This window comes from Ailuropoda melanoleuca, chromosome 4 (genome assembly GCF_002007445.2).
Source record: "Ailuropoda melanoleuca isolate Jingjing chromosome 4, ASM200744v2, whole genome shotgun sequence".
Lineage (NCBI taxonomy): Eukaryota > Metazoa > Chordata > Mammalia > Carnivora > Ursidae > Ailuropoda > Ailuropoda melanoleuca.
The window spans coordinates 14,523,733-14,551,659 of NC_048221.1; the positions used below are offsets into that span (position 1 = coordinate 14,523,733).

At 53.7% G+C, this 27,927-nt stretch overlaps 1 protein-coding gene across 4 annotated transcripts in view; it reads right to left on the minus strand.

Moving 5' to 3' along the window:
• ZDHHC3 (zinc finger DHHC-type palmitoyltransferase 3) overlaps positions 1–27,927 on the minus strand; it is a 54,420-nt gene that overhangs the window by 15,793 nt on the left and 10,700 nt on the right. For 2 of the 4 annotated variants that reach the window (XM_034658166.1, XM_034658167.1), the window contains exons 2-5: positions 21,665–21,994; positions 7,429–7,553; positions 1,451–1,547; positions 689–770 (exon numbers count right to left, since the gene is read on the minus strand). In XM_034658166.1, the coding sequence (XP_034514057.1) occupies positions 689–770; positions 1,451–1,547; positions 7,429–7,553; positions 21,665–21,970 (610 nt within the window). In that variant the 5' untranslated portion in view covers positions 21,971–21,994. Of the gene's footprint in view, positions 1–688; positions 771–1,450; positions 1,548–7,428; positions 7,554–21,145; positions 21,244–21,660; positions 21,995–27,927 lie in introns of those variants that run through there. The other 2 variants (XM_034658168.1, XM_034658165.1) reach the window with 2 other exon arrangements.

Here is a 27,927-nt window from a genome sequence, read left to right on the forward strand (position 1 = left end):
TCTATTTTTTTCGCCTCAGGGTTTGTGTGGCCTCCTGGCTGGAGTTCCTTCCTCGGCATTTGTGCACGAAACGGATACCGCTAAAGCGGGAAGAGCTGCTCTGCGATCTTAATGCCGATTGGTAATGAAGCAGTGAAAAAACACCCACAGAAAATGAAAGTTCACGAGGGATTTCTGTGAGACTGGAATGAATGACTTTTGATTAAAGTGCCTCTTCTTTTTTAAGTAGGCTCCACACCCAGCATGGAGCCCGACGTGGGGCTTCAACTCACAGCCCGGAGCTCGAGACCTGAGCTGAGATGGAGTCGGACGCTCAACGACTGAGCCACCCAGGGGTCCCCAAAGTGCCTCTTCTTAAAGACCCGGAGACACAGGTCTGTCCCTGGCAAGGCTCCCGTGCCCTGGGATGCTATTCCTGTGGGGCCTGCATTTCCCCTGGGCACGCTTGGGCTACAGGGTCTGTCCGACTCACTCGTTTACCTGTGGAACTGACTCTAGGGGGCTGCTTTTTGTCATGAAGAGAGATTCAGGCCTCTGCTGTCCCTTCCCTGGTCAGTCCGTAGGCTTGCAGCAGATCTAATAAACGGGGTTGGCCCCTGGCACCATGATCCAAACCAAGAGCCCGCCCTGCCTGGGTCGCACACCGCCCTTGGAGCAGGGGTGGGAGCTCTGTCTGGCACATACTCACTTGTCCAGTCTTCTTCAAAGCAATGCAGAAAGTGGAATCCCACCATGATGAGGGCGTGCAAGGAAATGAGAGCTATGTACATCTGAAACAGGAAAGCAGTGCAGACGCCATTGTTGTGAGAACCTTCTGACCGTGCAGGCTCCCGGGACAGGGGTGCTCAGAACCTCCCATTCCGGAACACTCAGTTAGGCTGAGGGCTGACCGGGAGAGAGCCAGAGAGGCATCTGGTGATTCCCCTACCGGTCTCCCTCCCCCCCACCCCTGCTCTGGGACCAAGGTGAGACCGTGTGGAAGAAGACAGGAACAAGTGCCCGTCTCCAGGTGTGACCTGGGCTCTAGGTGGGCCGGGGCGCTCCGGGCCGCTGACTTCCCTTCACTTGCAGACTCACGGCCTGACTGCCAAGGGCCCTTCCAGCCCCCATGCTAACTCTTCTCTACCTACCTGCAGCTGAGGGGCGGCTTGCGGTCCCCACCAAAACCGGCTTCCATAGCTACTTAGACTAGACGCTCGGGGTGGGAGCCCAGCACACGGCCCTTGCTTAGAGCCAATCGACTTGAGCCAATTTTCTAGATGCTCAAGCGGAGGGCTTAGGAACAGGCCCTTGTTGAGCCCAGGGGCGCTCTGGGGGGAAGGCGGAGGTCTACATGGCCGGGCAGGATTCGGAACAGCAGCACAACACACTGTGGGCGCCGAGACTTTTCGAAGGAGCGAAGCGCTCCGTTGCTCCACGGAGGTGGGGCCGGACTGGGAAGCGGACTTACTGTAAACAGGACGAAGTACTTCTGGTTGTTCTCGCCGACACAGTTATTGACCCAGGGACAGTGGTGGTCCATCTTCCGAATACACCGCTTACAAACACTGAAAGGGCCCACAAGGCAGACTTTTAGCGGTGTCCTCAAGGCAGCAGGGGCCCGAGAACCCACCCCCCCAGCTCTAGTCCATGCACGGGGCCTCCTTGGGCACTGCCCGGTGAACTGTTGGGGCTGTGGCAAGGGGCCTAGAAGGCGGGGTCAGGAGCCCCAGGATCCCACTCATTCCAAACAGGGGACACTCATTGGCCAAACAGGCCCCTTGTCTTGGGTGGAACCGAGGGGCTGAGCAAGCTGCTTGCTGGCACTGATGGTGGGCCGTGAGCTGGTTTACTGAGAGGCTGGAGCGAAGAGGCAGTTTACAGAAAACAGGTACTCCCAACTTCCCCCAAATACACAAAACCCGAGGGCCGGGTGCCAGCCGGGAGGGCGTGGCTGACCGCAGAGGGCTCTGGGAGAGGCAGAGCGGGCTCAAGGGCAGGATGTCTCGGCGGCAAGAAGTGCCCCTCAAGCACCTTTCAGCTGGAAGCTAACAGCCACTCAGCTGCAAAAGCAGAATGTATTTGAGCTTAAGCGTTGATCAGAAATCCCACTGATTTGCAAACTGCTACCTTGTCATTGAGCTTATTCTGGGACTGAGACTGTTTCAAGCTTAGCTGACAGCAAACAACCCTCCCCATCCCTTTTTGGAAGAAATCATCTGAAACAGGAGTGTAGGCTCATGGGGGCTTGAAAGCACCTACTCCCAAAAGTCAGGTTTAGAAACACCCCTTTGCCGACAGGTGGGCTCACGAGAAATTGGTCCTTTCTCAATTTGTTAACATACACTCGTTGACGTGATCCTTCACAACAGTTTGAAATACAGTAAATATAAGCCCGGGAAGAAGGCAATTCAAGTGTTTTCTGTTTGGAAAGCCCCTTCGCTCACGCCAGCTTTTCTTTCCACTAGTTGCCACAGCTAACTTTATCTCAGGTTCTTAACGAAGTGCACTGTGGGCCGTGGCCGGTGGACCCTGGCGGAAGGGCTGTGTCTCATTCCCACCTGGGGAGCTCACACCTGCCGAGCTCTGGCCGGCCGTCTGTCCCGGCAGGGAAAGCATGGGAGGAGCTCTTCTGGGAGTGGAGGCGAGTTGCTCCCCACACTCCAGGCCCGGAAGCACAGACCACTCTGAAGGAGAGCCCCACGGTGAGGCCACGGCCGACTTGGAGCTGCGGGCTCATCCACACCGAGATGTGCGGCCTTTTGTAAGCAGGGCGTGAGCTTTGGTGGCAAGGTAGGCCTGGGCCTGCTGAGCTACCTTGGTCAGACTGGCCAAACCCGGAGCCACTAGGAAGTTTAAGTGTTGTAAGGACAAAGTGAGAACCGATTGTGGGGCCCTGGCCAGTCTCCACCCTGGTTCTCCTCCACAGCTTCGAAGGTCCTCACTAACATCGGGGGGAATGGGCACATCTCAGAGAGGCTGGCCCAGCTCTAGACTCTCCCTGGGAGCCAGGAGGGCAGGGGAAGAAAGAGGCATGAAAGGGACACAGAGGGACATACAGAGAAAGTCAGGTACCTGTCTCTCTCTGCGTGGATGTGCTCCTAACTAAAAAAGTACATATGAATATGCATAATACAGAGTTCAATTGATAACGCTTGTCCCAGGATACAACTTTAAGAGCACAGACAAGTAGAGAGTGAAGACTGAGCCGCTCCCTGCACCCTGGGCCTCAGCCACCAGGCCCCACATTCCCTCTGTGCTGCCGCCCTGTACGTCCTTCCTCGGCGCCGGGGTCTTTGCTCCCTCCCAACCTGAGGACCAAACTCCCAGGGTTAAGCCCCTCCCTGCCCCAGGCTCCTGAGCCCTTTCTCCTCCATCCGTGCCTCCCCCTGCAAGGGGTTTCTGGTGGGTGCTCTGAGGCATGTTTGCTCAGCAGTCGAGAGCTGCCAAGGGGCCTGAGAGCCTCTGAAAGCTGCCCGAGTTGCAACAAGCCCTCAAGCAAATCCGTCCTTTGCTTTCCTCCCAGCCTCTGAAGAGCCCCGGCATGTACCCCAGGAAGTGGGTTTCATGATGGGCTACGTGTCGCTGGGCGGCCACCTCAGAACACTCCTCTGTCTCCTCTAGGGAGCAGGGCCAAGCGAGCAGAGCTGCTGAGAGCGGCAGACGTTGGCCCGGAGTGCCCGGCTCTGAGCTTCCTGTCTGCAAAGACACGGAATGCCCCGGCGGTCCCTCTCCCCCCACACGCAGAATTGTTCAGAAGCCGGCTCTGGGGCCAGGCGGGGGTGCCTGTGCATGGGGAGTCCATCCGGGAGCGTGGCGTGAGGCCCCGATCAGGGGCGTCTTGCCCATGGCTCACAAAAACCACCGGCCCGAACGGTTCTGCATTTGGGGCTTGGAGAACACCGAGGGCAAGGCCTGCCTGCGTCCTGCCCAGCTGCTTCGCCTCGGGCCCTACCCATCCTGAGGAAGAAAAAATGTGGGCCTCTCACAACCCCGGATCCCCCAGTGGGACTCGGTCACCTCAGAGCCAGCCCTCTTCCCACTCTCCGTGACTGGGTGGGCAGGGGGGCTCCAAGGTGTCCCCCCCCAGACACAGCAGGCAGAGGGCCCTTTCCCTCTCTCTTCTCTGGGGCTCCCTGCTGCTCTTCCCTTCCTGTGTGTGCCAGCCCTCTCCTGGGACTCCTCTCGGGCACCCCTCATGACCCCTCATGCGAGACATGTGGGCAGGCGCGCTCCTGGGGCACCGGAGCCTGTGGGACAGTCACTGCAAAGAATGAACGTCTTCCACGGAGGTATCTTTTGATGTCCCTGCCTTCAGGGTTTCCCGAGCCTCTTCTGTGTTTTTAAATCAATGTTCTAGAAGAAGGCGGTGCCCTTCCTTCCCTCTTCCTCCAGGTCTCCTGCCATTTTTCAGGCCCAGAAGCACTTCCCTCAAAAGCTTGGTAGAGCCTGACAACCTCAGCGGGGGGGCTCTCAGGCACTCAGGCTCTTGGTTCTCAGCCCCCAAGTCGCTGGCTGAGGCTCTTGCCCAAGGCTGGGTGACGGCCCGCCGTGGAGACATAGCTGTGTCCCTGAGGGCCTGCGTCTCTCCCTACAGAGGCACTTACCAAACCGTATCGGGGTGGAAAACGGCAATGTGCCCTGCCTGAGTGGGAGGCCCCAGGGTCAGGGCCACATCAAATCCACCACTACAGCCCAGGGCCAGGCCCAGGGCGCCCTTAGCAAGGCTGGGCTGAGCGCAGGCCCCGATGCTACAGATGCGGAAAGTGCAGGCCTGGGAAGCGGCTCCACCACGCCAGACTGGGCCGGCCGGCAAGGCACGAGCAGGGAACAAAGCAAGAGGACACTGGTGGGCCATGCTCCACGTGCGGGTTTTCACGCCACACCTCCTGCCAAAAAGCGTCTACCACATCCTGGGCCCAGCGCTGCAACAACTGTGGGTAAGGAAGTCCGGTGCGGCGGAAAGAACACTGCTCTCAGATCCCCACGCTGGGCCCTGGGCACAGCAACTTAGCTTCTCCAAACCGCCCTCTGCAGAGCTGGTCCCCATCTCCCAAGGTTAGAGGTGATGTAGGTAAAACGCTTTAAAAACAATACTAGCGCTCTATCAATTTTATCGGCGGTCACAACCGTCAGAGAGACAACATAAGACCCTGGCAGGGGCCCTGAGCAGTCCGTGAGGGTCTCAGCCTCAGCGTGCATGTGTTTGTGGGGGTGGGGGGCGTGGAGGGGCGTGAGGCTTTGCCAGGGGCACGGGTCTCCACCTCCTCGTGCAAAGAGGGACCTAACGCAGAAGCCCAGCACCTTGGCTGTCCGCGTCAGCGTGAACGGCTCCCTCTCTGGGACTTCCGCGGGCCTCCATGGTCCTCAGCGCCAGCACGAAAGCAGCCTGGGCTTCTGGAAGGCCTCTCGGTGGAAAGCAGACCCACCCACACACCAGCAGGCTGGAAGGAACGTCTGCACACCCAGGTCAGGGAGCATCTGCAGTACCCCGCAGAGCTCAGGGAATGGGATGGACTTAAGTTCCACGGGGCTCCGTTGGGAGGACAGGCTCCGAAGAGCCGGGTGCGCGCTCACTCACACAGACCGCGCTGTCGCCCGAGCAGCGACACCGACTCTCTCCAGCAGGCGGCAGGCCTCTTGGCTCAAGCAGTCACGAACCCAGCCGTGTGTGGCGTGCTGGGGACTGTGCTTGTCCCAGACGGTGGGTCCCCACACGGCCCGGGCCGCCGCGAGCCCTCACGGAGGAGCAGCTGTCAGCACACACTTCCTGACGCGGGAGCAGGCGGCATGCAGGCATCCTCACTCGACTTGCCCTGAATCAGCAGCTCTTGTTTTGCTCAAGCTGATTTGTTTACTAGCACTCAAGAATACCTCCCTCGGATCACCCCGGGGAGAGAGGCGAGGAGGAGGCGGTGAGCGAAATGCCAGGCAGCGGAGGCAGCTGAGGGCTCCGGGAGGGAAGAGAAAGAACCACTCTGATCCCCCGAAAGTTCTTTCCTGCAAAGCTTGCGCCTCGCTGGCTGCTGGTCCAGCCTGTGAACGCAGCGCGCCCCGCTCGCACACGCCTCTATTAACCAATGGCTTCCGCTGGGGGGAGCAGCGGACTCCCCAGCGATTCACGTCTACCGATCACGACAAGCTGCCACGCAAGGACCCGCTTCATGGAGGACAGAGCCGAGCTCAGAGAGATGTGCTCCCTGGTCCGGGGTCCCATAGCGTGACGGGGGCACTGACCTCTCCAACGCCGAGGCGGAAGCCCGCTCCAGCACACGGGGCTGGCCGGAGTCAGGTGTGGGGAACCCCGTAGGCAAACGGGGCCTCTTCACTCAGGCTATGAAGACAGTTGACTTCCCACGCCTCAGGTGGCAGAAGGCTAGACCTGCACCCCAGGCACAAGCAGCCAGCCCTGAATTCATCTGTAACACAGATCTCAGAGGTAAACTGACCCCATGCTGGGCTCTGCACAAAGAAACTCAGCTTCTCCAAACTGCTGGAAGCCCCGCGGGAGACAGCAATTAGCACAGGCCCTGTCCAAGCTCCTCAGCCGTCACCCTCAAGAGGGGCCAACTAGTCGCGGAGGTCGCCATCTCTCTGACCAAAAGACATACCTGCAATTCCATCAGGCCACACGAGTCACCCCCAAACCAGGGTTCTAGTGGAAAACGTCCTGGGCCCCACGCCTGTCTGTGGCACTCACCAGCTGTGTGAGCTCCGTGTGCCCCTCCTGCCCCCCCAAAACCAGTCTGAGAAAAGGACCAAGTGATACGTGTGTATTTCCGTAATTTAGCATTTAAAGTCCCCTTGTAATGATAAAATGGAGTTTTTAGCTAGATGTTTTCTTGTTGAGAAGACGCAAAACAATGAAGAAATCTGAAAACTAAAGGGAAAAATCACCACAGATGAGATAGGGAAATGGCTTTTTTGCCTGAATCCTGCAATTGTCACAACCTCTAGAAGTTTCGTTTTTAAGAAACATCTCCATTCAGGCACAGCCCCTTCGTTTCCCTCTGAAAGTCAAGTGAGTAGGGCCCACCTCTTAAATGGGTCAAGTAATGGACACTCAGAATGATTTTCCACAGCTGTCCCCGGTGCCCTTAACGAAGTAATAAAGCTGTGAGGCAGGAAGAGCAGGAACCCCCTCAACTTTACTGATTCAGAAACAGAGGCGGAGACTGTCAAGGGTCTGGCAGGGTCTGTCGCCAGGGGTGGCAGAGCCAAGCCCCAGCACAGGTGTCCTGAGCCTGAACCAAACGCCCTTTCCAATCTAGTGAGCTCATGGAGGCACAGTGGTCACGTGCCCAGCGCAGGGGACGTTCAGAAGCCCCGTTGCCGATGGCACCCGTGCGGGAAGCAGGTGTGGGGGGGCTACTCCAGAGCGTGTGAGGNTGGGGGAGGGGCGGTAGCGGGGGTGGGGGCGCAGCCGTGAGGGAGGGGGCGCGTGTGTACCTGCAGTGGTGGGCTCGGTCGGGCTTGATGCTGCAGCATTTGGGACACTTGTACACCACCTGTCCGGGCTTCAGCTGTAAACTCTCGATGAATTCTTTAGTGGCATTTCCTTTGGGCACCGCCCCCTGTCAGAAAGAGGAAAGGCGTCAGGCCTGGGCCAGGGGTTCCAGCAGCTCTGACGCTCCACGGTGGAGACGGTCACTTGGAAGCAGCAACTGTACACACGGACAGGACGTTCTCACCCCAGCGACTTGTGTGGTCAGGATTATGCCAACACCGATGGATGCTTACGGACAAAGAATTTTCCTGAGGGAAAGTAAATGATTTTTCTAGAGTGAACAGTTACATTGTTCCTGCTTTTTAAAAAGATTATTTATTTATTTGAGAGAGAGAGAGGAAGAGAACATGAGCAGGGGGAGGGGCAGAGGGAGAAGCAGACTCCCCGCTGAGCTGGGAGCCTGACGTGAGGCTCAACCCCAGGACCTCGAGATCATGACCTGAGCCAAAGGCAGATGCTTAACCAACTGAGCCACCCAGGTGCCCCATGTTCCTGATAATTTTCTATCTTCATCTTAGTGAAATAGTTTTCACTTAGTGAATCTGTTCTTTCCTATGTAAATATTACAGTGAGGATTTGACTAAGCAATTAGTTTTTGGTCTGCATTAAAATTTCCCAGTAGCAGCTTCGGCCTTTTTGAATTTTCACTGGAGGACATCACACCCAGCAGTTCAGTTTTCCCAGGTCAAAGTTTGCAGCTCTGAATGTTATTGGCTACTGTTTAATCTAGAATCAAGTTTTATTTTTTACCAATCCTATTGCTGTGAAGCCTCGGTAATCTATATCGGGTTCTTAGGAATCCAGAAGCAACTGTGAGCCACTGCCCTCAGATTTCTGACTTGCTTTTTGACCAGAACTGCCCTCCAATTTACTATCCCAACCTTTTCGTATGCTTGTGAATACTTTGCATTTTGTTCTGTCAACACCTTTGGGTGGCAGACCCAAAATGCCACCAGTCTGCTGGGGCTGTGTGCCCGTCTGAGCAGAAGGAAAGTAGGCTGTGGCCAGGCCTAAGCCGCGTCCAGGCCTACTTGGTGCTCTGCCTGTGCTCCGGTGCTCACTGCTACGGACTCAGGAATCAAACGAGGTCTCTGTCCCGCTAGGCTCTTGGTCTTCTGGAGGCTAACAATTCTAGAAGACAGTTGTGTTGCAGGACCACAGAGGAGTAGCGGCCAACTAGCCAAGGCAACCACAGAAGTTTTAAGAGGCGAGGGCATTTTTTGTTTTTTTGTTTGTTTAAGCAATCTCCACGCCCAGCGCAGAGCCCGACATGGGGCTTGAACTCACGACCCTGAGATCAAGACTTCAGCTGAGATCAAGAGTCAGATGCTTAACTGACTGAGCCACGCAGGTGCCCCTCAAGAGGCGAGGTTTAAGGGTGGTCCTGAGGCACGCACAGAGGTTTGCCGGGTGGACCTGAGGGAGAAAAGGGATTGTGGCGGCAGAGGGAAAGACAAAAAGGTGACAGTGAGCACAGCACACGTGGGGGACGGTGAGAAGTGCAGCACGGTGGGGCCCAGGGTATGCGGTGGCAGCGGAGAGGCTGGGCTGATGGGCAGGGGCCGGCTTGAGCAGAGCACATGCCGGGCCTCAAGGCTGGGACCGGATTCTTCTTCATGGGCCAGCCACAGCCACCAGGGAACATCTTTAGGATGAGAATTCAGTTGCCTGTGCTGTGTGGGGCAGATAAGAACAGGGAGAGAAGAAAATCCCACAGACCAGTGAAGATGTTATTGCTGATGGCCCAGTAAGTGAACACGGAGTGATGAGGGTGGAGGAGAAGTGGGGAGGAAATTCAGATCTAAACAAGAGGGGCGGGAAGCGAATTAATCTTGTGGTGGTGGAGAGCGTGTGAGCAGGGAGGAGGTCTCCATCTAGAGCAGCTGGTAACTGGCAGCACCTTACACCACTTACAGCACAGGAGAAGCGAGGGCCGGGCAGGAGCTGCCTAGCGCATAGTTAGGGTATGCCGAGTCTGAAGAGCCTGGGGGACCCCCAGGAGGAGGTGTCCAGGAAGGTGGTTGGGAAAATGGGCCCAAGAAACAGGAGAGAATAGTCAGTGGCATAGCAACACGGGCTAAGAGGCTGGCTTGGAAGTCGGCTGGCCCTGCTTTCAATCCGGGTTCTGCCTCTGTAAGTGGGTGCCCATTGAAAGCTCGGCCTCCCTGTGCCTTATTCAGCTCCCTAACTGGTGAGCCAGGACCCATCTTCCCTAGTTTCCAGCATTACTGTGAGGGTCCAACGAGACGCAGACACACACAACCCATGAGAGGGGCTCAGGTGATGTTTTCCAGAGACGGTGCTCGGCACACAGCAGCTCAGCGGACTGAATGTTTGCGTCTCCCCCAGGTTTACAGGCTGAATACCCGAGTGTGCGGATTAGGAGGTGGGGCCTCTGGGAGGCGATTCCATCTCGGGAGTTCCACGAGGTGGGGCCCAGACACTCGCCTTTTCTCAAAGGCTCTCAGCAGGGCTGAGAACCACTATGCTAACTGAGAGCTCCGTGTCTGGATCCACCTTGTTCGGCACCAGAGCCCCGAGCCTGGGGAAGGTGTATCGGTTTCCACCGTGGGGGGAAAGGAGCAGTGAAAGAAAGCAGAACAAAAAAGAAGGGGGCCAAGGGGGCTAGCCTGGGGGATTCCAGCAGCGTGGCCCAGCCTAGCAAGACCTGGGCCTAACACTGGGCCGAGTCACAGCTGTGGGGTTGGACTGCTCCACACCCCCCCATCCAAGGCTGAGGTGACACCAGGCCACTCTCTTCAGCGGGCAGCCATGAGCTACCAGCATCAGGGAAGTGGATATGACAGCTGAACAACAGAACAGGGAGCACACCCAAGTCCCGCAGGGGCCCGGGGGTAGCGACAGCGCGGTCTCCCAGGGTGGGTAAGGTGGGGACTGACGGAGCATCCCTGGCCTCCCCAGAGTGGGGCTGACGGCCTATAACACGCCAAGGGAGGGGTTCCCGGGGTAGAAGAGATGCAAACTGGGTGTCAGAACCTTTCCCACAAAGGAGACATTCTGGGATAGGAATAGCCACTGAAGAAACAGCAAGAACTTGAGATGCTGATGGTGCAAAGGAGCTGGAGTTTCATCTTTTGCTAAGAAAATGACTCAGGGGACAAAGATTCTAGCTATAGAAACTGCAAGACAAATTAATGAACAACTCTTCCTGAAAATCTACGCCACACCGAGCACTGTGGGAAGTACAAGCGGCAGGGGCCTGGGTTTCCAACAGCGGGTGGGGTGGGCCCCCAAATACCCTGACACAGCAAGGAGGCTGAGCACCTGGTGGAAGGCGGGGCTGCCGGGGGAGGCAGGAGCCTGGCGAGGCAGGAGGGTGGCGGCTGGGGACCCGGGAAGGCCAGGAGGATCCTGGCGGACGCAACAGGAGACAGGTACCCGGGAAGGGAGAAAGTCCACGCAGTGGCCAGAGGTGGCCTGTCCAGGGGGTGCCGGGTAGAGCAGCAGTACTGGAGCGAGAGGGCGTGTGCGGGGGTGTCTTCCTGGCAGCTGAGCGAAGATTCAGTACCACGGTTCAATTATGGGAAGATTTTCAATTTGTCTCACAGAGGTCCCGGGGTGCCTCTCTGGGGAGGCAAGGAGTGCTCCCCTCTCCTCCTACCCCTCACCCCACCTTTCCTATGGCTCTCTGCTGGGCTCTCCAACTTTCCCCTGCTGACCCGTCACCGGCTCTTTATCTGTTATCACCCACACTTTCCTGTCTAATCAAGGACCTGTTCATGCCCGAGATGGGCAGCACGTGGCTGACTTCACTAGGAACAGGGCTGCGCTTCCCCGCCCCCCCCCGTCTGCCTGAGGGCGATGGGGCGACAGACAAATAGGGAACAAGAAACTCCAAAGGACTGCTCGTCCACAGGAATGCTCTTCTCATTGGTGGAGTGTCAGGACTTTGAGTGGGACAGAGATACAGTCCTGAGAAGAAACTTCTAGAAACATAGATCCTGGTACACAGGCATCGAGGGCACCAAGATGCTGAAAACTACACGATTCCGGGTAACCATCACCTCCATGGTGGTGGGGAGGCTGGGAGAGGAATGAGGTGGGGCAGGGCGTGGGGCATACAAACAGGCTAAACTGTCTTTATGACATTTTATTTATGAGGCTGGAAGAGAGCGAAGACATCATATCATCATATCATTGTATTATCCTTTATACCCTTTCATCCGTCGGAAGCGTGTCATTAACATTTTTTCTAAAAGTTCAAAAGAGTAGAAAAAAAAATCTGGTCTGCCAATGCAGGCAGGTGCCAGAAAAGGCTACGATAGAAATGTTAAAAGCAAACAGACTTTGGTGGGCGAGGACTCTATGGTACGTATGACGCCATTTAGGGTAGACCTCCTGACATTAAATATGCTACAGGAGTATAGAGCTATTAACACGGAGAACATCTATGGCAGCTTGTTAAAGGCAGACGCAGACTTCCAAATAGCATATGGCATAGAAGACATTCTGGTACAGATCTGACAGCACGGGGCTTAGGGGCCTGTGCAGCCAAAACCCACATATAGCTTACATATAACTTAACTACTAACAGCCCAGTGTCGACCAGAATATGAATAACATAAGTAGTCAATTCACACGTATGTTGTACATTCTATGTATTAGATACTGTGCAGTAAAATATTTACTTAAAGTAAAGTAATCTAGGGGAAAGAAAATGTTGTTAAGAAAATCATAAGGAAGGGCGCCTGGGTGGCTCAGTCGGTTAAGCATCTGCCTTTGGCTCAGGTCATGATCCCAGGGTCCTGGGATCGAGCCCCACGTCTGGCTCCCTGCTGAGCAGGGAGCCTGCTTCTCCCTCTCCCTCTGCCTCTCTCCCTCTCTCAAATAAATAAAAAATTTAAAAAAAAAGAAAAGAAAGTCATACGGAAGAGAAAACACATTTATAGTACTGGTCTGCATTTATCAAAAAGAATTCATGTATAAGTGGACTCGTGCAGTTCAAACCCATGTTGTTCAAGGGTCAACTGTATATATAAAAAGACAAAGACACTTGCAAAATTATTAACGGTTATCTCACATAGTAGGATCATAGGTAATTTGTACTTTCTGAACCATTTTTCTTAAACGTTCTAATAAGAACATGTGGCTTTTACAATTAGAAATTCACTGAAAATACAAGCCAAAAAATACACCTTAGGAAGGAGCTACCCGAAGTAGGAATATGCCCAGCTTTCCTGAATTTTAGAATCAAAATGCTAGGACCATCTCATCGGGAGATACCTGGGGCCCTGCCTGGAGGCACCATGGAAGGAGGGCAGGGTTTGGAAGTCTTCCCAGAGGCAAGACAGGGCTCTGACCACCCAGAGGAGCGGATTTTAAAGGGGGATTGGGAAGGGCACTGGCCCAGGCAGAGAAGAAGGCCCCACAAAAGCCCAGATGGCCACATTAATTCATTTTAATGGAAAAAGTCACTGAGTTTGGGCAATCGTGTGATCTTTTATGAATCCTGAAGCCACAAACCACAACTAGACATCACTCTTGTCTTACGTACAAAGGAAAAGCCCTGAGGAACACCACTGGTCCAAGGAGATAAAGCAAGGGGGCCGAGTTTTCCTAAATGAAGGCCCACGTTGTTTCCCCCTCCCACACATCCAGTCTTTAAGGTCCCAGCCACCGGAGCTTGCCGTAAACCTCGGGAGGCCGCACAGAAAGGGCTACGAGAAGGAACCCCAACACCACAAAGGGCCATTGAAGCCCTCACTTGGTACCTTCATCATCGCCTGCTGTTCCATACAACAAGCGCTGCCTTTTTAAAGTCTGCCCCTCCAGCAGCTCTCTACATACTTACATCCCCCAGAAGGCTCGCTCCCTTCCAGGCCAGGCCCCATCTGCCTAGGGGGTCCATCTCAGAGCCAGAGACCAGTCGGGCCAGTCCCTGAGATGGACCAGCCTGCAACACAGGCCCTTCCCAGCTTCTGGTTCAAAGTCTCGTCTCTTTCTTTCTTCCTCTTTTTAAAAAAGAATATTCTCTTCTGTGCTTATCTCCACAGATTTCAGAATTTCCTGTTAATAGTTCATGGTAAGGAATTCTGTTTGGTACAATTCTGGACAGACGGCAGGGAGTCGGAAGGCCTGCTGAGACATTTCTGCCAGTGTTGTCACGTTGGCATGATTGAGAAATGCCTACCCCCCACTCTTATGCATCTCACGGGGATGTCTTAAAGCCTGCATGTACTGCAGCCCGGCAGACCAGAAGGCACCAATTTTTCCCCTCTTTTCCACGGTAATACTTGCTCATAATTTTAAAAAATACAGAGATGAGAAAATTAAAAAGGAAAACCCATCCTTTGATTTCACTACCCATAGATCCGTACAATTAACATTCTGGAGGATATTCTTCTAGTCTTTTCTCTGTGCACACAGCAAGCTAAAAACACTAGAGAATGAATATGTTCACAACGCTCAGATGTTTCTAAAATACATATTTGGCCCCATAGTGGCATCTGTTTACATCTGGGGCAGGGAGGTGTGATATGGTTCTACCAACCATTCCCCTCAGTGGCTAGCCCAAACTTCCAGTACCTTCCTTGACCCCTGCCCACTTCCTTTTCTATTTCAGAGAACACCGAGGCTGCTGGGGTAAAGCACCAGCTGGGGGATGAGGGTCCCAGCTAACCCTGGTCTTCAGGGGCCACACACTTGTACCTCAAGGCTTCTTCCCTGCATTGTGCGCACACTCCGGGCTCTCCCTCCCCTCATGCCTAAGCTTCTCGAGGTCGTGCGCACTTCTGTCTCTGCCACCTCTCCCTTACTCTGGTTCACTGCTCTCCGGCACCCGGTGTCTCCGCACCAGGGACACCTGTCACCAGGTCACTGTGCAACTCCCTGTGACCAAACCCAGAGGTCGGTTCTAAGCCCTCATCTCCCTTGGATCTCCTGTGACCACCAGTCCCTCCTGTCACTCTCTTCTGAGGCCGCTCTGCTCCCTCTGGTGTCCTCCTGCCTCTGGGGCCGGGCTTCCTGCCCTCCCTTGGGATGCTGCCCCCCTTGGACCCCAGTGTTCCTCAGGGATCCCCCTACCAGCCCTCTCCCCTGCTCATTCTACTGCCCCCACCCCCGACCACCGACAGTCCTATCACACCCAGTGGTGATGTTCAATTGCCGGCTCCAATGCAGACCCCTTTTTGAGCTGCAGACATCTCCACCAGGCTGTTCAAGAGGCTTTAAAGCCAAAGAAAACCAACCCCTCAAATTCACCATGCGAGACCTGAATCCATTCCTTTCTCCCCAACCCCTCCCACCACCCTCCCTTCCCTGGTCCGTGGGACATTTGGTTACCGTGCGTGCGGTGTAGAAATCCGGCAGCCATCCCCAGCTCTCTGAACCCTCTGCCCCACATACTGGCCCCAAACTGCCTCAAATCCCATGTCCTCCCCTCCATGCCGCTGTCATGGACTTCATTCCGGCCCATCCTCATGTGCCCCAGATGTTAGAGCATCTCCCACCTCTGTCCATTCTCCTTAACTATTTCCCAGAGTAAACTTTTTTTTTTGAAGATTTTATTTATTTATTTGACATAGAGAGAGACAGCCAGCGAGAGAGGGAACACAGCAGGGGGAGAGGGAGAGGAAGAAGCAGGCTCCCAGCGGAGGAGCCCGATGTGGGGCTCGATCCCAGAACGCTGGGATCACGCCCTGAGCTGAAGGCAGCTGCTTAATGACTGTGCTACCCAGGCGCCCCCCCAGAGTAAACTTTCTTTCTTTCTTTTTTTTTTTTTTAGATTTTATTTATTTATTCGACAGAGTTAGAGACAGCCAGCGAGAGAGGGAACACAAGCAGGGGGAGTGGGAGAGGAAGAAGCAGGCTCATAGCAGAGGAGCCTGATGTGGGGCTTGATCCCACAACGCCGGGATCACGCCCTGAGCCGAAGGCAGACGCTTAACCGCTGTGCCACCCAGGCGCCCCCAGAGTAAACTTTCTAAGATGGGAATCTGACCACGTTATTCTCCCTGCCTGGACACCTTCACAGGCTTCGCACAGCCTTTCCCGGGGCCCAGCGTCCAAGCTCCTGGGCGGGGCAGGTGCAGGGCCCCCGCAACGGAGCCCTGGACCACTGAACCAGTGTTCCCCCATCCCTGTGGACTACCTGCAGTTTCCCAAAGCCACTGTGCCCTCCAAGTCTTCCTCTTGTGGCCCCAGGGACCCCGTGTCAACACCTCCGCCCAGCCTGCCAGGCACCTGCCTGCCTCTTGCACTGGCACCAAAACCCACTCAGGGATCACCTCCTCTGCCTTCTTCCTACTGGCCCCGGGCCGCGCCCAAGACAGAAGCCACCGCTTGGCCTTTGTGGCCCCGGCCTGTTTTTATTTGTCTTAAAACACCTATCATTTAAGTACACACTGATTGTGCACGGCTGTAAATTCCTGGAGGACAGAGACGACGTCTTTCAACTTGGTGCCTGGTGCGAGGCCCAGGGCCTGGCATGGAGCATGTATTCATTAAACCCAAGCTGAAGGATAATGATGATACAAGAGGCATTTACTGAGTGCTCCTACGCCAGGCACAGTCCCAAGTGCTTTATTGTATTTTCTCAGCTAAGTCTGCCAATAAGCCTGTGAGGCAGAGACTATGTTATTCCCATTTTACAGATGAGGTAACTAAAGCAGAGGAATCAAGCAACTTCCCAAGACGATATGGCTAACAGGTGGCAGAACCAGGATTCGGACCCAGGAAGTCCAGGTCTAGAACCCTGGTCTCTATCAGAAGACAACTTAGGTATTTACCAGATGCTGATGGAAGAGGCTTTTTATAATGGCCTTGATGCCATCATTCGGCCAGTGACTGTATCTGCGCGCTAACATTAAGACTGAAGCAGGCCTGGTCAGTACGTATTTAGGAGAGCACGACAGTGTAAAAAGGACACGATGGAAAGCAACAGAGAAGTTTCCAAAGAAATACCAACGAATCCAAGGACTCAACATCCCCATGCATTTTAAGTGACAAGGATGAAACTTGTTTAAAGTGTTTCGGGGGCCCTGGGATTGAGGCATGAGTGCACCTGCTGTCCAGGCAGAAACTCTCCCTCGATCAGCTCTGCCAGGAACACAGTGACCAGCCCCAGGCCTGTGTCACAGGCCACCTGTCTCCTCACAGAAAGGTGGGAGGTAGGTAATCCCCAAATGGGTCACTCTCCTCTCTCTGGAGCCAGAAAGATTTTTCAGTTGGCGTTTCTAAGTTGCTTAGCGGCAGGTATGAGAAGCTGCCTGGCAGGAGGGAGAATGACCCCCGCGGCAACTGACCTGACCTGGGGGAATAGGTCAGCACCTGTGGCCGCACCCAGCGCCGGCCTATTACCCTGCACGCCGCAGGAGGGCCCCAAGCTATCCCTCCTCTGCGCTCCTGGGGGCCTGCCATCATGCCGCCATGCTACTAGCCCGAGGAAATACTTGCTAACCGGCTCTGTACACAGTGTGTAATCCGTAAGGTCATGGAGAGAGGCTCCAGAAGAGAATACCATCTGCATGTGGATGAGTTTTGGCAGGTGAAACTGATAGAGAGGCCTGCAGTGGTCTGGGACCATCGTGTGAAGTCTGTTTATAGCAAGGTGTTCACAAGTTAGGACTCAAAGGGAGGGAGGAACAGTGGTAGGCAGGTGGATGGATGGATTTTCTTCTCCTTAACGAGGTGACTAAACTGATTTATACGCCTCCTTTCGTCAAATCTCAGAATTGGGATCATTTACAATGATGAGTTAGTAAATGAGCCGTTAGTTAGTGATCAGAAGGGTTTACGCAATTATTGTGGCCGCGCAGAGCCTGGCTTTGAGCTTCCTGGTGGCCGGGGCAAAATGAACGGGACAAGCTATGCCTCTCAGCTTTAAGCAGCTTCCGGGAGACAGACATTGTTCCCAAACTAAATCTTAAAGGGAATCCCTCAGGATTCCTGAAGAAGCTCACAGGATGAGGAATTAAAATGTATCTGCAAAGGGAAAGGAAAAAGTGGCAAAGCTGGGGGTGGGGTGGGGAGGGAGACAGGTACCAAGATGAGAGTCCCCAAGTCGGGTTTGCTTTCAAGAGGCTGCCTCCTCTGGGCGCTCAGAGCCCCTCTAGACCTCTGAAGTGTTTCGGGAACACAGAGGGCTCCTCGACATGACACACCCTCCGAGTGAGCGAGGCCAGGGCACCCGAGACCAGACTCTGGTCTGACTTGGGCTCTGCCCACGCCATGCTGCCTCTAGGCCAGCCGCCCTGCCAAGGGAGGCCCCTTTGGCCCCTTTCTCGCTCCTTCAGGCCCGTCCCTCTTACCCCACTTCCCATGGGAGCTTGGCCTCCAAGGGGGCTCCTTACATGTTGGTGAGCCATTTCCTTCTTCCCTTTTCTGCTCAAGCTGCACACGGACCCAAGTCCCACTGCGGTGGAGGGAATGACTGCTAACTGGTCCAGGACGCTGCAGGTGTCCTGACGGTCCAACTGCGGCAAGATTTCAAAGCTGGAAGGGGTCTAGCGACTGTTTGGGGGAGACTAGAAGAGGTTCCTTTTTTTTTTTTTTTAAATATAACCTAGTAATACTAACAATCCCAAATGATAAACAATGCATACATTGTTCCATGTTGTTTATAACCCACGGAAATAGTGTTTTTTTGAGAAGAACTATATGCAACATAAATTCCTGAGATGCAAAACATGATAATCCTGTTAGGGAGCTCCTGAGAACCCTGCAGTGGCACCTTCCTAAAAACATTCCCCCTCCCACAGTGTTAAAAAGGAGCCCCAATTTGATCTGTTTTCAGTGTGAGATCATGGCTCCCCATGCTGCCTCAGGGCCTCCCACCTCTCTCTGGACACACTGGGTTTTGCATAACACGTCAGTGTGCTGGGAGAGAGGAAAGGCAGGTGGCCGAGGAGCCCGAGGTGGGCCATGCCTTCAGGGCATGTCTGAGCTGCTCCCCTTACTAATGATAGATGTTTGACAGATACTTCGTTTGGGGAGAGGCCACGCAAGTCAGTGTGGGGTAAAAGGACGCACGCGTGTGAGGGCAGCTGAAATGCAGGCCAGAAGCCTTCCCGTCGCTCTCCTCCTGACATCCAGTTCCCTGACTCATGTGCCTTCTAGACACCAATGACCTTGCACGAAGCTGTCTGATCCTGACCCTGCACCAGCCCTAAACCTGGTTCTCTACTGCCCACCTGGCATCTCTGCTTACGTGTAATATAGACACAGTTGGCCAGAACAGAAGCCTTGATTTCTCTCCAAAATCTGTTCTCGACTCTCCCATTTAATAAACGGCACCAGCAATCCCCTAGCTGCTCAAGCCAAGACGCCGGAAGGCACGCTCTCTAGTCCCTCTCCATTCTGTCGGCCCTGCGGGATAGTGGTTCTCACACCTGGCTGAACATAGAGGACGCCTGGGAGCTTTAAAGCACCCCGATACCCAGGGCTCTACCCCAAACCAATCAGAGCAGACTCTCTGGGGCTGGGGCCCAGGCATCTGTACTTCTTCAAAGCTCCCTAAGGGAGTCTAATGTGCAGCCAGGTTTGAGAATTAGTGGCTTAAAATACACTCCAAGTCCAATAGGTTCCATCCAGCTTCACTGCTCCCACTTTGGTCTGAGCCACCAACCATGTCACGTGTGAGCCACTGCCATCCCTCTAATCCTCCTGGGTCTCTGCTCCACCTCAAATCCCCATTACAAGCATGAGACAGTCTCTTTTTAAAAATCGGGTCACGTCACGCCTCTCCGATGGCTCCCCACAGCATTAAGAGTAAAGAGCAGCGCTCTCACGAGGCCCTCAAGGCCCTGCGCAGTCTGGCTTCTGCAGTCCTAGCCACCTCTTCCAGCCCCTCTTGCTCCCCTCACCACACAGCGGTCACCCCGGTCTTAGTCCTGTTCCCCAAATACGCCAAGCACATGCCTACCTCTGGGCCTTTGCACCTACTCTCTCCTCTTCCTGGAAGGCTCTGTCCTCAGGGCTTCATTTGCCTGACTCACAGCTCCATGTCATTTAGGTCTCAGCTTCAATGGCATGGCTCACAGCCCTTCTCAAGTCCCCTGGAGCTAAAGTAGGCCCCCCTGCAGCCCAGAAAAATCACATAACCCCGATCACACTCTTCAATTGTCTCTAAAAATACTTACCACTGTTTGAAATCACCTTGTTTGCTCACTCATGTCGTCACTGCCTGACCCCCTGCGCTAGGACGTGAGCTCCAAGGAGGCAGGGATTCTGGTCTGTCTTGCTCACAGCTGTCTCCATTGCTCAGAAAGGCCCTCTCACGGGGCGCCTGGTGGCTCAGTCGGTTAAGCGGCTGCCTTCGGCTCGGGTCATGATCTCAGGGTTCTGGGATCGAGCACCACGTGGGGCTCCCTGCTCGGTGCGGAGTCTGCTTCTCCCTCTCCTCCCTGCTTGTGCTCTCACTATCTCTCTCCCTCTCTCAAATAAATAAAGAAAATCTTTAAAAAAAAAAAAGAAAAAAGAAAGGCCCTCTCACTTAGGAGGCACTCAATGAGCATGGCACTCACTTTGTCCAACTCATCAGGGCCCCCAGGCTCTTCCTCAGGGCTGCCAGCGTGATCCCCATAAAATGACAACTGGGTCTTGCCACTCTTTTACTCAAAATCCTCAGGGGCTCTAGACTGCCCCTTGTCATCCAACTGCCACTCAAACCCATTCCCCTCGTCAGTTCCCACCACCCCACATAGCTCCCAGGTGTCTCGAGGGGCCACACGCCTGTGTGCCCGCTGCTCTCTCTGCCTGGCCTGCTGCCAGTGTCTTCTTGCCCCACCACCCGCCACTTCCCCTGCCAACAGACACTGCTCTCGCAACCCTGGCCAGTGCGCCACCCAGCAGCCATTGTCATCTAGACTGGTTCACACCCCCTCCCTTGTTATTCCACAGCAACCCGGGCTTTCCTCTGCAACAGCCTTCATTGCATGGGGCTGGCCTCACCTGTCTTCTCTAGACGGAGCACACTCTGGTGGGAACCACATACAGGTTCCCCCCGCTGCTTCCCGACATTTGTGTTACGTCACCTAGCTTTTATGAAAGACCCACGTTAGTACCTGTTTTGGCCAACGGACAGAAATCCGAAGAGGACGTTCACTTTTACAAAATGCGAATTGCTTCTTTGCTTGATGTCGTTTCAGCTTATGAAAGGTTTCACAGCAACACTCTCCTTTTCAGATAGTGGGTGAAACCTGCACGTCAGGCCCTTCAGGGGTCGGCTGATCAATGACCCCACCAACGGTGCCGGCACGGGCGGGAGAAGAGGTGCTCTCTGGACCGACTGCGGACATGTAATCGAGCTGGGAAAGCTGCTCTCCCTCGGGATGGATTAACAACCCACCACGTGAACCGGCAGGAAGTGGAGCCCATCGAGGAGGGAACGAGCCCAGGACCCACGGTGCGTATTTTGCTGTCCCTGGGGCTCACAGAAACAGAGTCTGGGTGGCCAGGGCCACGGCCGATAGCGGTGCTTTCCCTCTCTTAATTTCAACATACTTGTCCTCTGCACGCAAACAATTAAGCCACAGGAGGTCTTTATCAAATCACGCACTGTCGCTTTTCCCATACGAGATAATGAACAGGAATGGAGGGTTTAATATCAGGGTACACGACACTCAATAGCCACTTGCACAGCTTGGTATATTTAGCTAAGTCATCAGGCAGAACACCACCGCTCTACCCCCAGATATTCACCAAGAGGCACTTGCTGCTGCCTGAAACAGGCTTGTCCAGCTTTTCAGGAAAAGATGAGCCTCGCCCAAACAAATTGAAGGCCATTTCCGTGCAGGTTCCTGGAATTGGATATGGCTTTAATTTCAAGAGCACCTTGCTGCAGTCCTGCCTTCACTGGGAAGCCCCGCCCTCAGCCAACCCCCCAGCATGCTTTCCACTCTGATGATCTGCCCCAGTCTCCGTGGTTATCTGACTGCGCCTTTCGAACGAACGAGAGGCTAGGTTTCCCCTAGGCCGAACCCCTCCCGTAGCAGGTTCCACTAATGCATACTCCAGTGTACATACAGGATCATCCGACCAAGACAGAGAGGCTGTGGCACAGATGGCGTCCCCTCGGGGGGCCTGAGTTCACGTCCCCCCCCAGACCCGGCCCTCCTGTTCTCCACACTCCCAAGGTCCGGGGGAACATGCGGGCTGTGGCCATGCCAGGGCCAGAGGAGGAGAGTGTGGGCTGGTTAAAACAGGCCCAGACATACTCACGGGGTCCGTCAGCATGGCCCGGCAGTGGGAAGCCAGGGCCAAGAAGGCCAGCAGGTTGAACACGGTTCCGTTGATGGCGCTGTACACGTAGTCTCGGGATGGAATCAGCATGACAAAGAGGACCACGAACTCCGCATAGAGGACCAGAAACCAGGTGACAATGGCACAGGCAATGCCACAGCCGTCGCGGATAAACCACATGGTTCCCACGGGACCGGGGTGGGGAGGTGGGACACACTTCTCCGGCTGGAGGTATTCCGGCTTCCGCTCAATGTCTCGGAAGTGGTGGGTGGGGATAAGCATCATAAGCTATTCTGTCCATCCTGGCATCTGGAAGAGAGAAGAGAGGACCCAGACAATTGGTGATGTCTTGTTATCAAGGAGATTTGACAAAATGACCTTTCAAGGGGCACCTGGGTGGCGCAGTTGTTAAGCGTCTGCCTTCGTTCGGCTCAGGACGTGATCCCGGCATTCTGGGATCGAGCCCCACATCAGGCTCCTCTGCTGGGAGCCTGCTTCTTCCCCTCCCACTCCCCCTGCTTGTGTTCCCTCTCTCCCTGGCTGTCTCTGTCAAATAAATAAATAAAATCTTTAAAAAAAAATGACCTTTCGAAAGCGAGCCACGAGGGATGCCCAGGTGGCTCAGTTGGTTAAGCATCTGCCTTTGGCGCAGGTCATGATCCCAGGGTTCTGGGATCGAGTCCCACATCGGACTCCCTGCTCAGTGGAGAGTCTGCTTCTCCCTTTCCCTCTGCCCCTCCCCCCAACTCAAGCTTGCTCTTTCTCTCTCAAATAAAGAAATATTAAAAAACTGCAAAAAAATTAAAAAATAAAATAAAATGTGAGTTCTTGGGACACCTGGCTGGGTCAGTTGGTAGAGCATGTGACTCTTGATCTCAGGGTCATGAGTTCTAGCCCCACTCTGGGTGTAGAGTTTACTTTAAAAAAAAAAAAAGGAAAAGGAAAAGTAAGTTCTCTTCCTACTTCTGAGCGTTAACTTAGCCTTTGTGAAATATGACTACCTTGCCCAGAGCCCTCACATGATGGGTAATAGAAGAGAGCCTCCCATGGGCAGTGCCTCGCCCCAGGGCAGCTGGGGCTGTGGCTGTACGCACAGGACACCGGCTTAGAAGTGGGGCTAGAACTCAGGGCTCTGTTTACTAGGGATCCATCTACTGCGAAGACGGTGTCAACAGATTATGTTCCAGTGGCGACTTTAAAGACAAGATGGGGCACAGAGCACCACGCCCTCCAGGAAAACTCTCTTCAGCATGAACACCGCTGCCTCTCTAAGGACAAACCCAGAGACTGACGTGGAGGGTGTCTGGGGTTAACAGGGATGAGTAGGAGGAAGGACCTGGTGACCTAGGACCAGGGTTAAGCGGCAACCAGGAAGACGTTTCTAACTTACTACAGCATTAGCTAAAGGTAAAGGCAAAAGAGCTACCCGGAAAGGGAAGGTTCTTGAAACCAACCAGGGTTTTTAGCCCTATGGCCCAAACAGTCAATTTTCCAGGAATCAGAGACTCCCAGAGTTCTGCCCTCCTTGCAGGTGATGGGGTCAAGTGGAGAATGTTGGACAACGAGTCCAAAGATGTTTCCGCAGGGTGCCTGGGTGGCTCAGTCGTTAAGCGTCTGCCTTCGGCTCGGGTCATGATCTCAGGGTTCTGGGATCGAGCCCCACATCAGGCTCCTCTGCTGGGAAGCCTGCTTCTTCCTCTCCCACTCCCCCTGCTTGTGTTCCCTCTCTCGCTGCTGTCTCTATCTCTGTCAAATAAATAAAAATAAAATCTTTAAAAAAAAAAAGATGTTTCTGCAAGCCCTGGCTGTGGGGCTTCGTAAGCCTTCGTGTCCTCACCTGCGGAGACACCCCCCTTCCAGCCCCAGCCTCCCCCTCCCAGGGCTGGCATGAGGCTCAAGGGAGCTGGAGGTGCTCATGATGAATGCTGTAGACCCTAAAAGCCCACACACCGTGCACCCCACACATGTGGTGTATTCTCTCTAGGAAAGACATCCATTCTTCCTGAAACAAGTGCTGACAACACGCCCCTTCTTCCTAACAGCTGCAGCCCGCGTCTCTGGAGACAGCGATGAAATAACTCAGGATCGATCATAAAGTCGATCTGTCCACGGCCGACGTGGCAAGACGCAGCAAGTACAGAGCTCCCTCCTCTGATTCCTTATCTCACACATGGTGGCCTGTCGCTCAGCAGGCCAGTTACTCAGTCAGAAGCTGCCCGGGGGCAGGCTTGCCCCGGTGCCACGGAGAGGCCACCACGCAGTCTACAGCACAGCAAGTGACATCTTCAGGCTTCTGAGCACTCCAGTCACGTCAGAGTGGAGGAAACCATCCCAAGCAGCCACGCGTGTGTTCCTGGAGACTGGGACTCTCCAGGGCACAGGCAAACCTTCACTGGTGGTGCTGGGCTTTCCTCACCCTGTGGCTTTCTTCCTCCCCGGCCCTCATCCCCAACAGAGAAAGAGCCTCTGGACTGAACATGCTGTAGTCATGACGAGTAAGGATGTGTCCAGAAAGCTGAGCGGGCAGAGCAGACACTGCTACTCAAAATGACAGACATTCTAGAGTCAAAAGTTGCGGAGGCCCATCATGAGAGAATAAGACGAAGGCCTCCCTCCCCAGGATGGCAGAGAATTAATGGCCAAAAGGCAGTTTGACTCAAAAAACACAGTGACTATCACATGCTGGGTACACTGGGCTGGGAGCTGAGGGACGGGAAGTCATGACGTATGGAATAACCATCCCAAGTACAGTAAAAGCAGTAGTTCCCCACAGGCCATCAACCAGAATCTTCGAATGAAGCAACCACGCTCTCCACAAGACAATGGCAGTTGGTGCTTCCAGTGACAACCTAGAGGCATGAGCGATGCAAGGATACCCTTCTGAGCCACCAAATGGAAGGACAGCAGGAGCTTGCAGACAGGGGTGTCTGCGACTGGATCCGGGCCCAGCAGATTCTTCAGTTCTAAGCTCCGTTCAACCAAAAGCCGACAAACGAAAGGCTGAAATCCCATGAAATTCCACAACGATCCCAAAGCTGATCAAAGCTCACCATTCTGACAGCTTCCACAGGCAAGCATTCTCTTGGTTCCTCCTGCGGCCATAGGGATTTGCGGGTACTCAGGCTCGAAACCCATCAAGTTTTACTGGACCACAGCCACGCCATTTGAAAACGTATTGTCTCTGCTTTTGCATTACAATGGCACAGCTGAGCAGTTGTGATGAGACTGTGCGACCAGCAAGCCTAAAGACTGACCAGCAAGCCTAAAGACTGAAGTATTTACCCTCTAGCTTTTTTTTTTTAAGATTTTATTTTTTTAAGTAATCTCTACACCCAACGTGGGGCTCGAACTCATGACCCCGAGTTACGTAATCCACTGAGGGAGCCAGCCAGGCGGCCCTACTCTCTAGCTTTATACAGAAGTTTGCTGACCACGGTTCTAGGCGGTTGTTATGCACCAGATAAGTGAGATCTGTCTTGGCTCCAGCTTTCCCTGCAGAACAGCTCAGTGTGACAGAAATGGGTGGTTACAACTCACCCCGCCCCACCCATGTCTGTGGCAGCAAAACCTCCTGTCATCTGCCGCCGAAGGTCATCTCACTGAAAGCTGTGTACTCCATCAAACTGTTCTTTAATTATCTTATAAAAGGTGCGCTTCTCTGATAGGGATGATCAGTGAAAATAAATTTTAGAGCCATGTTCCTGTTCAGGTATTTCCAGTGATGGCATTCCGCTCATAGTATTTCAGACTCGTTGACTGTATTCTCTCGTCAATTACTCATTCTTTTCTTTTTCTCCTCAATGTTAATCAATTACTCATTCTTGATTGTACACATGGCAACAACTTGACTAGAGTGATGTTGCTGATGTGTGGCTTTGCTGAGGAACAGACCCTTCCGCGTAAGTAAATTTCCCAGTAACTGTGGCTTGTTTCTGAGTAGATATACAGTTTAACCAATAGGATGGTTAAGGTGGAAATAAAAATAAAACAGGGAGGTAAAATAAAAAACAGACCCCCCCCCAAAAAAAAAGATTCTATACCTCCTCCTATCTTAAGTACAATAACCACCCATTCCTCCGGAATGATTTAGTTATTACCGGGAACATCAATTACTGGAGTGTATCAGGGAATGATGTCCTCAGGGGTCATGGAGATTCACTGAGCTCTTGGCCTCATACCAGCTGGCCTGTTCAGACTACTAGAATTCTAATTCCAACATCTCCTTTGTATGGTTCTTTGTCTTCCTCTTCCATTCCTGGCTACTGTCATTTCTGTGTCTACAGTTACCAATCCCCCTGACAAATTCTCCATTTATGACCACTAATTGGCTGTGGGCTGGAAAACAAATAAAACTATACATAGTAACCCTTGTAAAAGAAGGGTACTCATTTTAGGTAATAGGCCTTTAGGGAACACCTGCTATGCTCTCCCACCATACACTTCCTGTGGGCTGGAAGCCCTGTCTTTTCATTAGCCCAGGGCCTGGCATGTAGTAGCCATTTACTGTATGTGTTCGTTACACAAATGCTTGAGTAAATGCCAGAGCTTTGTGATCCCAGGCCCACCTCTGGAGGCCCTGTCTGCTTCCTTTCAAGGGTGTGGCCAAACCCTAATGGTAGAGGGTGCACCAAGTAGGACTGTGAGGTAGGTGGACTGTGACTCTTATTTAAGTAACCAGAAAGTTCCATCCTCAAACAATGTGGGACCAAAGAGCGTATAGAGGAGCTCTGTTTTCCCCTCGCTGGTGAGAGAGAACCTGTGATCTGGGCCGGCACCCAGACAAGGGCACACTCAGCAGAGACAGACACCAAGTACTGAAGTCAAGTTCACATTCCAACCCACACTTTAGAGTTTCAAAATATCCTGCTCAAAACCGATCAAGGCACACTGCGATGAGGAGTCTAACTCCAAGGCCCCTCAAGAGCAACGGAAGCACTTTCCAATAAGGATCTGTTCCTTAAATCAGCCAACTGGAAGTCTGAGAACTATGGGGAAAACCCCGCCTCGAACAAATTGTGCTCCTTCCCTTCACTCTGCCCCTAATGACCGCAGCAGGAGAGGCAAATGTGGACCTTTTCTCCTTTTCTATATTGAATTAGGGAAAGACCAATCCTTGGGATTGAGGAGAGGCTCTTTGCCCATGACAGACTCCCCACATGAGACCTTGCTTGTGAGCGCTGGGCAGAACTGTTTGCTCAGGCCTCTGGGTTGCGCACACAAGGAGGCTGGTGGGTCCCAGGACCTTTAACCCTGTCCACCAGCTCATCCACTCAGAGGGGCGGCCTCCTCCAGTTTTCCCCCCAGCCCCACCTCTTTCACCCATTCCCTTGCCCTTTTGACCCTCTAAATTCTCCTCTCTTCAGTTCAATTCAATTCTAAAACATATTCGTGGAGCAGCCCCTAAGCGTAAGGAACTATGCGGGGGGGAGCTCACACACAAGGGATGATGAGGACAATAACATGTGTGTGCGCCGCCCAGTTCAGGCCCTGACATTGCCCTCTCCCAGCTCCCAATCTGCTAAGACTCATCTTACTTGCTTTGTTCTAGTAACCTGCAAGGCCCATTTTGTTTGGCGTTGGAGCCTGGTATCTGGCAGGAGCAGGTGCTCATATCAATATTTCTTGAGTGCATGGATGCAGAAATCAGACAGACCTACCCCACAATGATCCTAACACATAGGTTTCTAATGAACAGCACAATGGAGAGGCAAAGAGTACACCCCCCCCCCAAAAAAAAGCCCAGAAGTGAGATAAATAGACTTTCTCATGGCCAGGGCATCTAAAGGGAGAAGATCTGAGCAGGGCACGGAGTCAGATGAAGCGTTCTGCTCAGACAAAGGCAGGGAGAGCAGTCACACAAGTCGGTGGGGGGCTGGATGCCCGGGGCTGTGTTGGGAACAGGAGGTGGGAGGCGCTAAGTGGAAATGAAGCTTTAAAGGCAGTGTTATGCTATGTAGGCTATGTTTTACAAGGCCTTGAGCTTCAAGGTGAGTTGGGACTTCACCTTGAAGGTACTGGGGAGGCACCCCGGTCTCTGAGGAGAGCTATAAGGTCTGTAGTCATGCTATGGTAAGGCGGCTCTGGCACTGACAGACAAGACAAAATGAGACAGACAGAGGCCAACGAGCCCGGGGAGGTGCTGAGGCAACAGGCCAGAGTTCCAGTTGGGTGGAACTGGGTTTTCTGTTCCTCTTCCATTTTGTTTCCAAGGAAAGATCGAAAACAATGATCATTTGGCAATT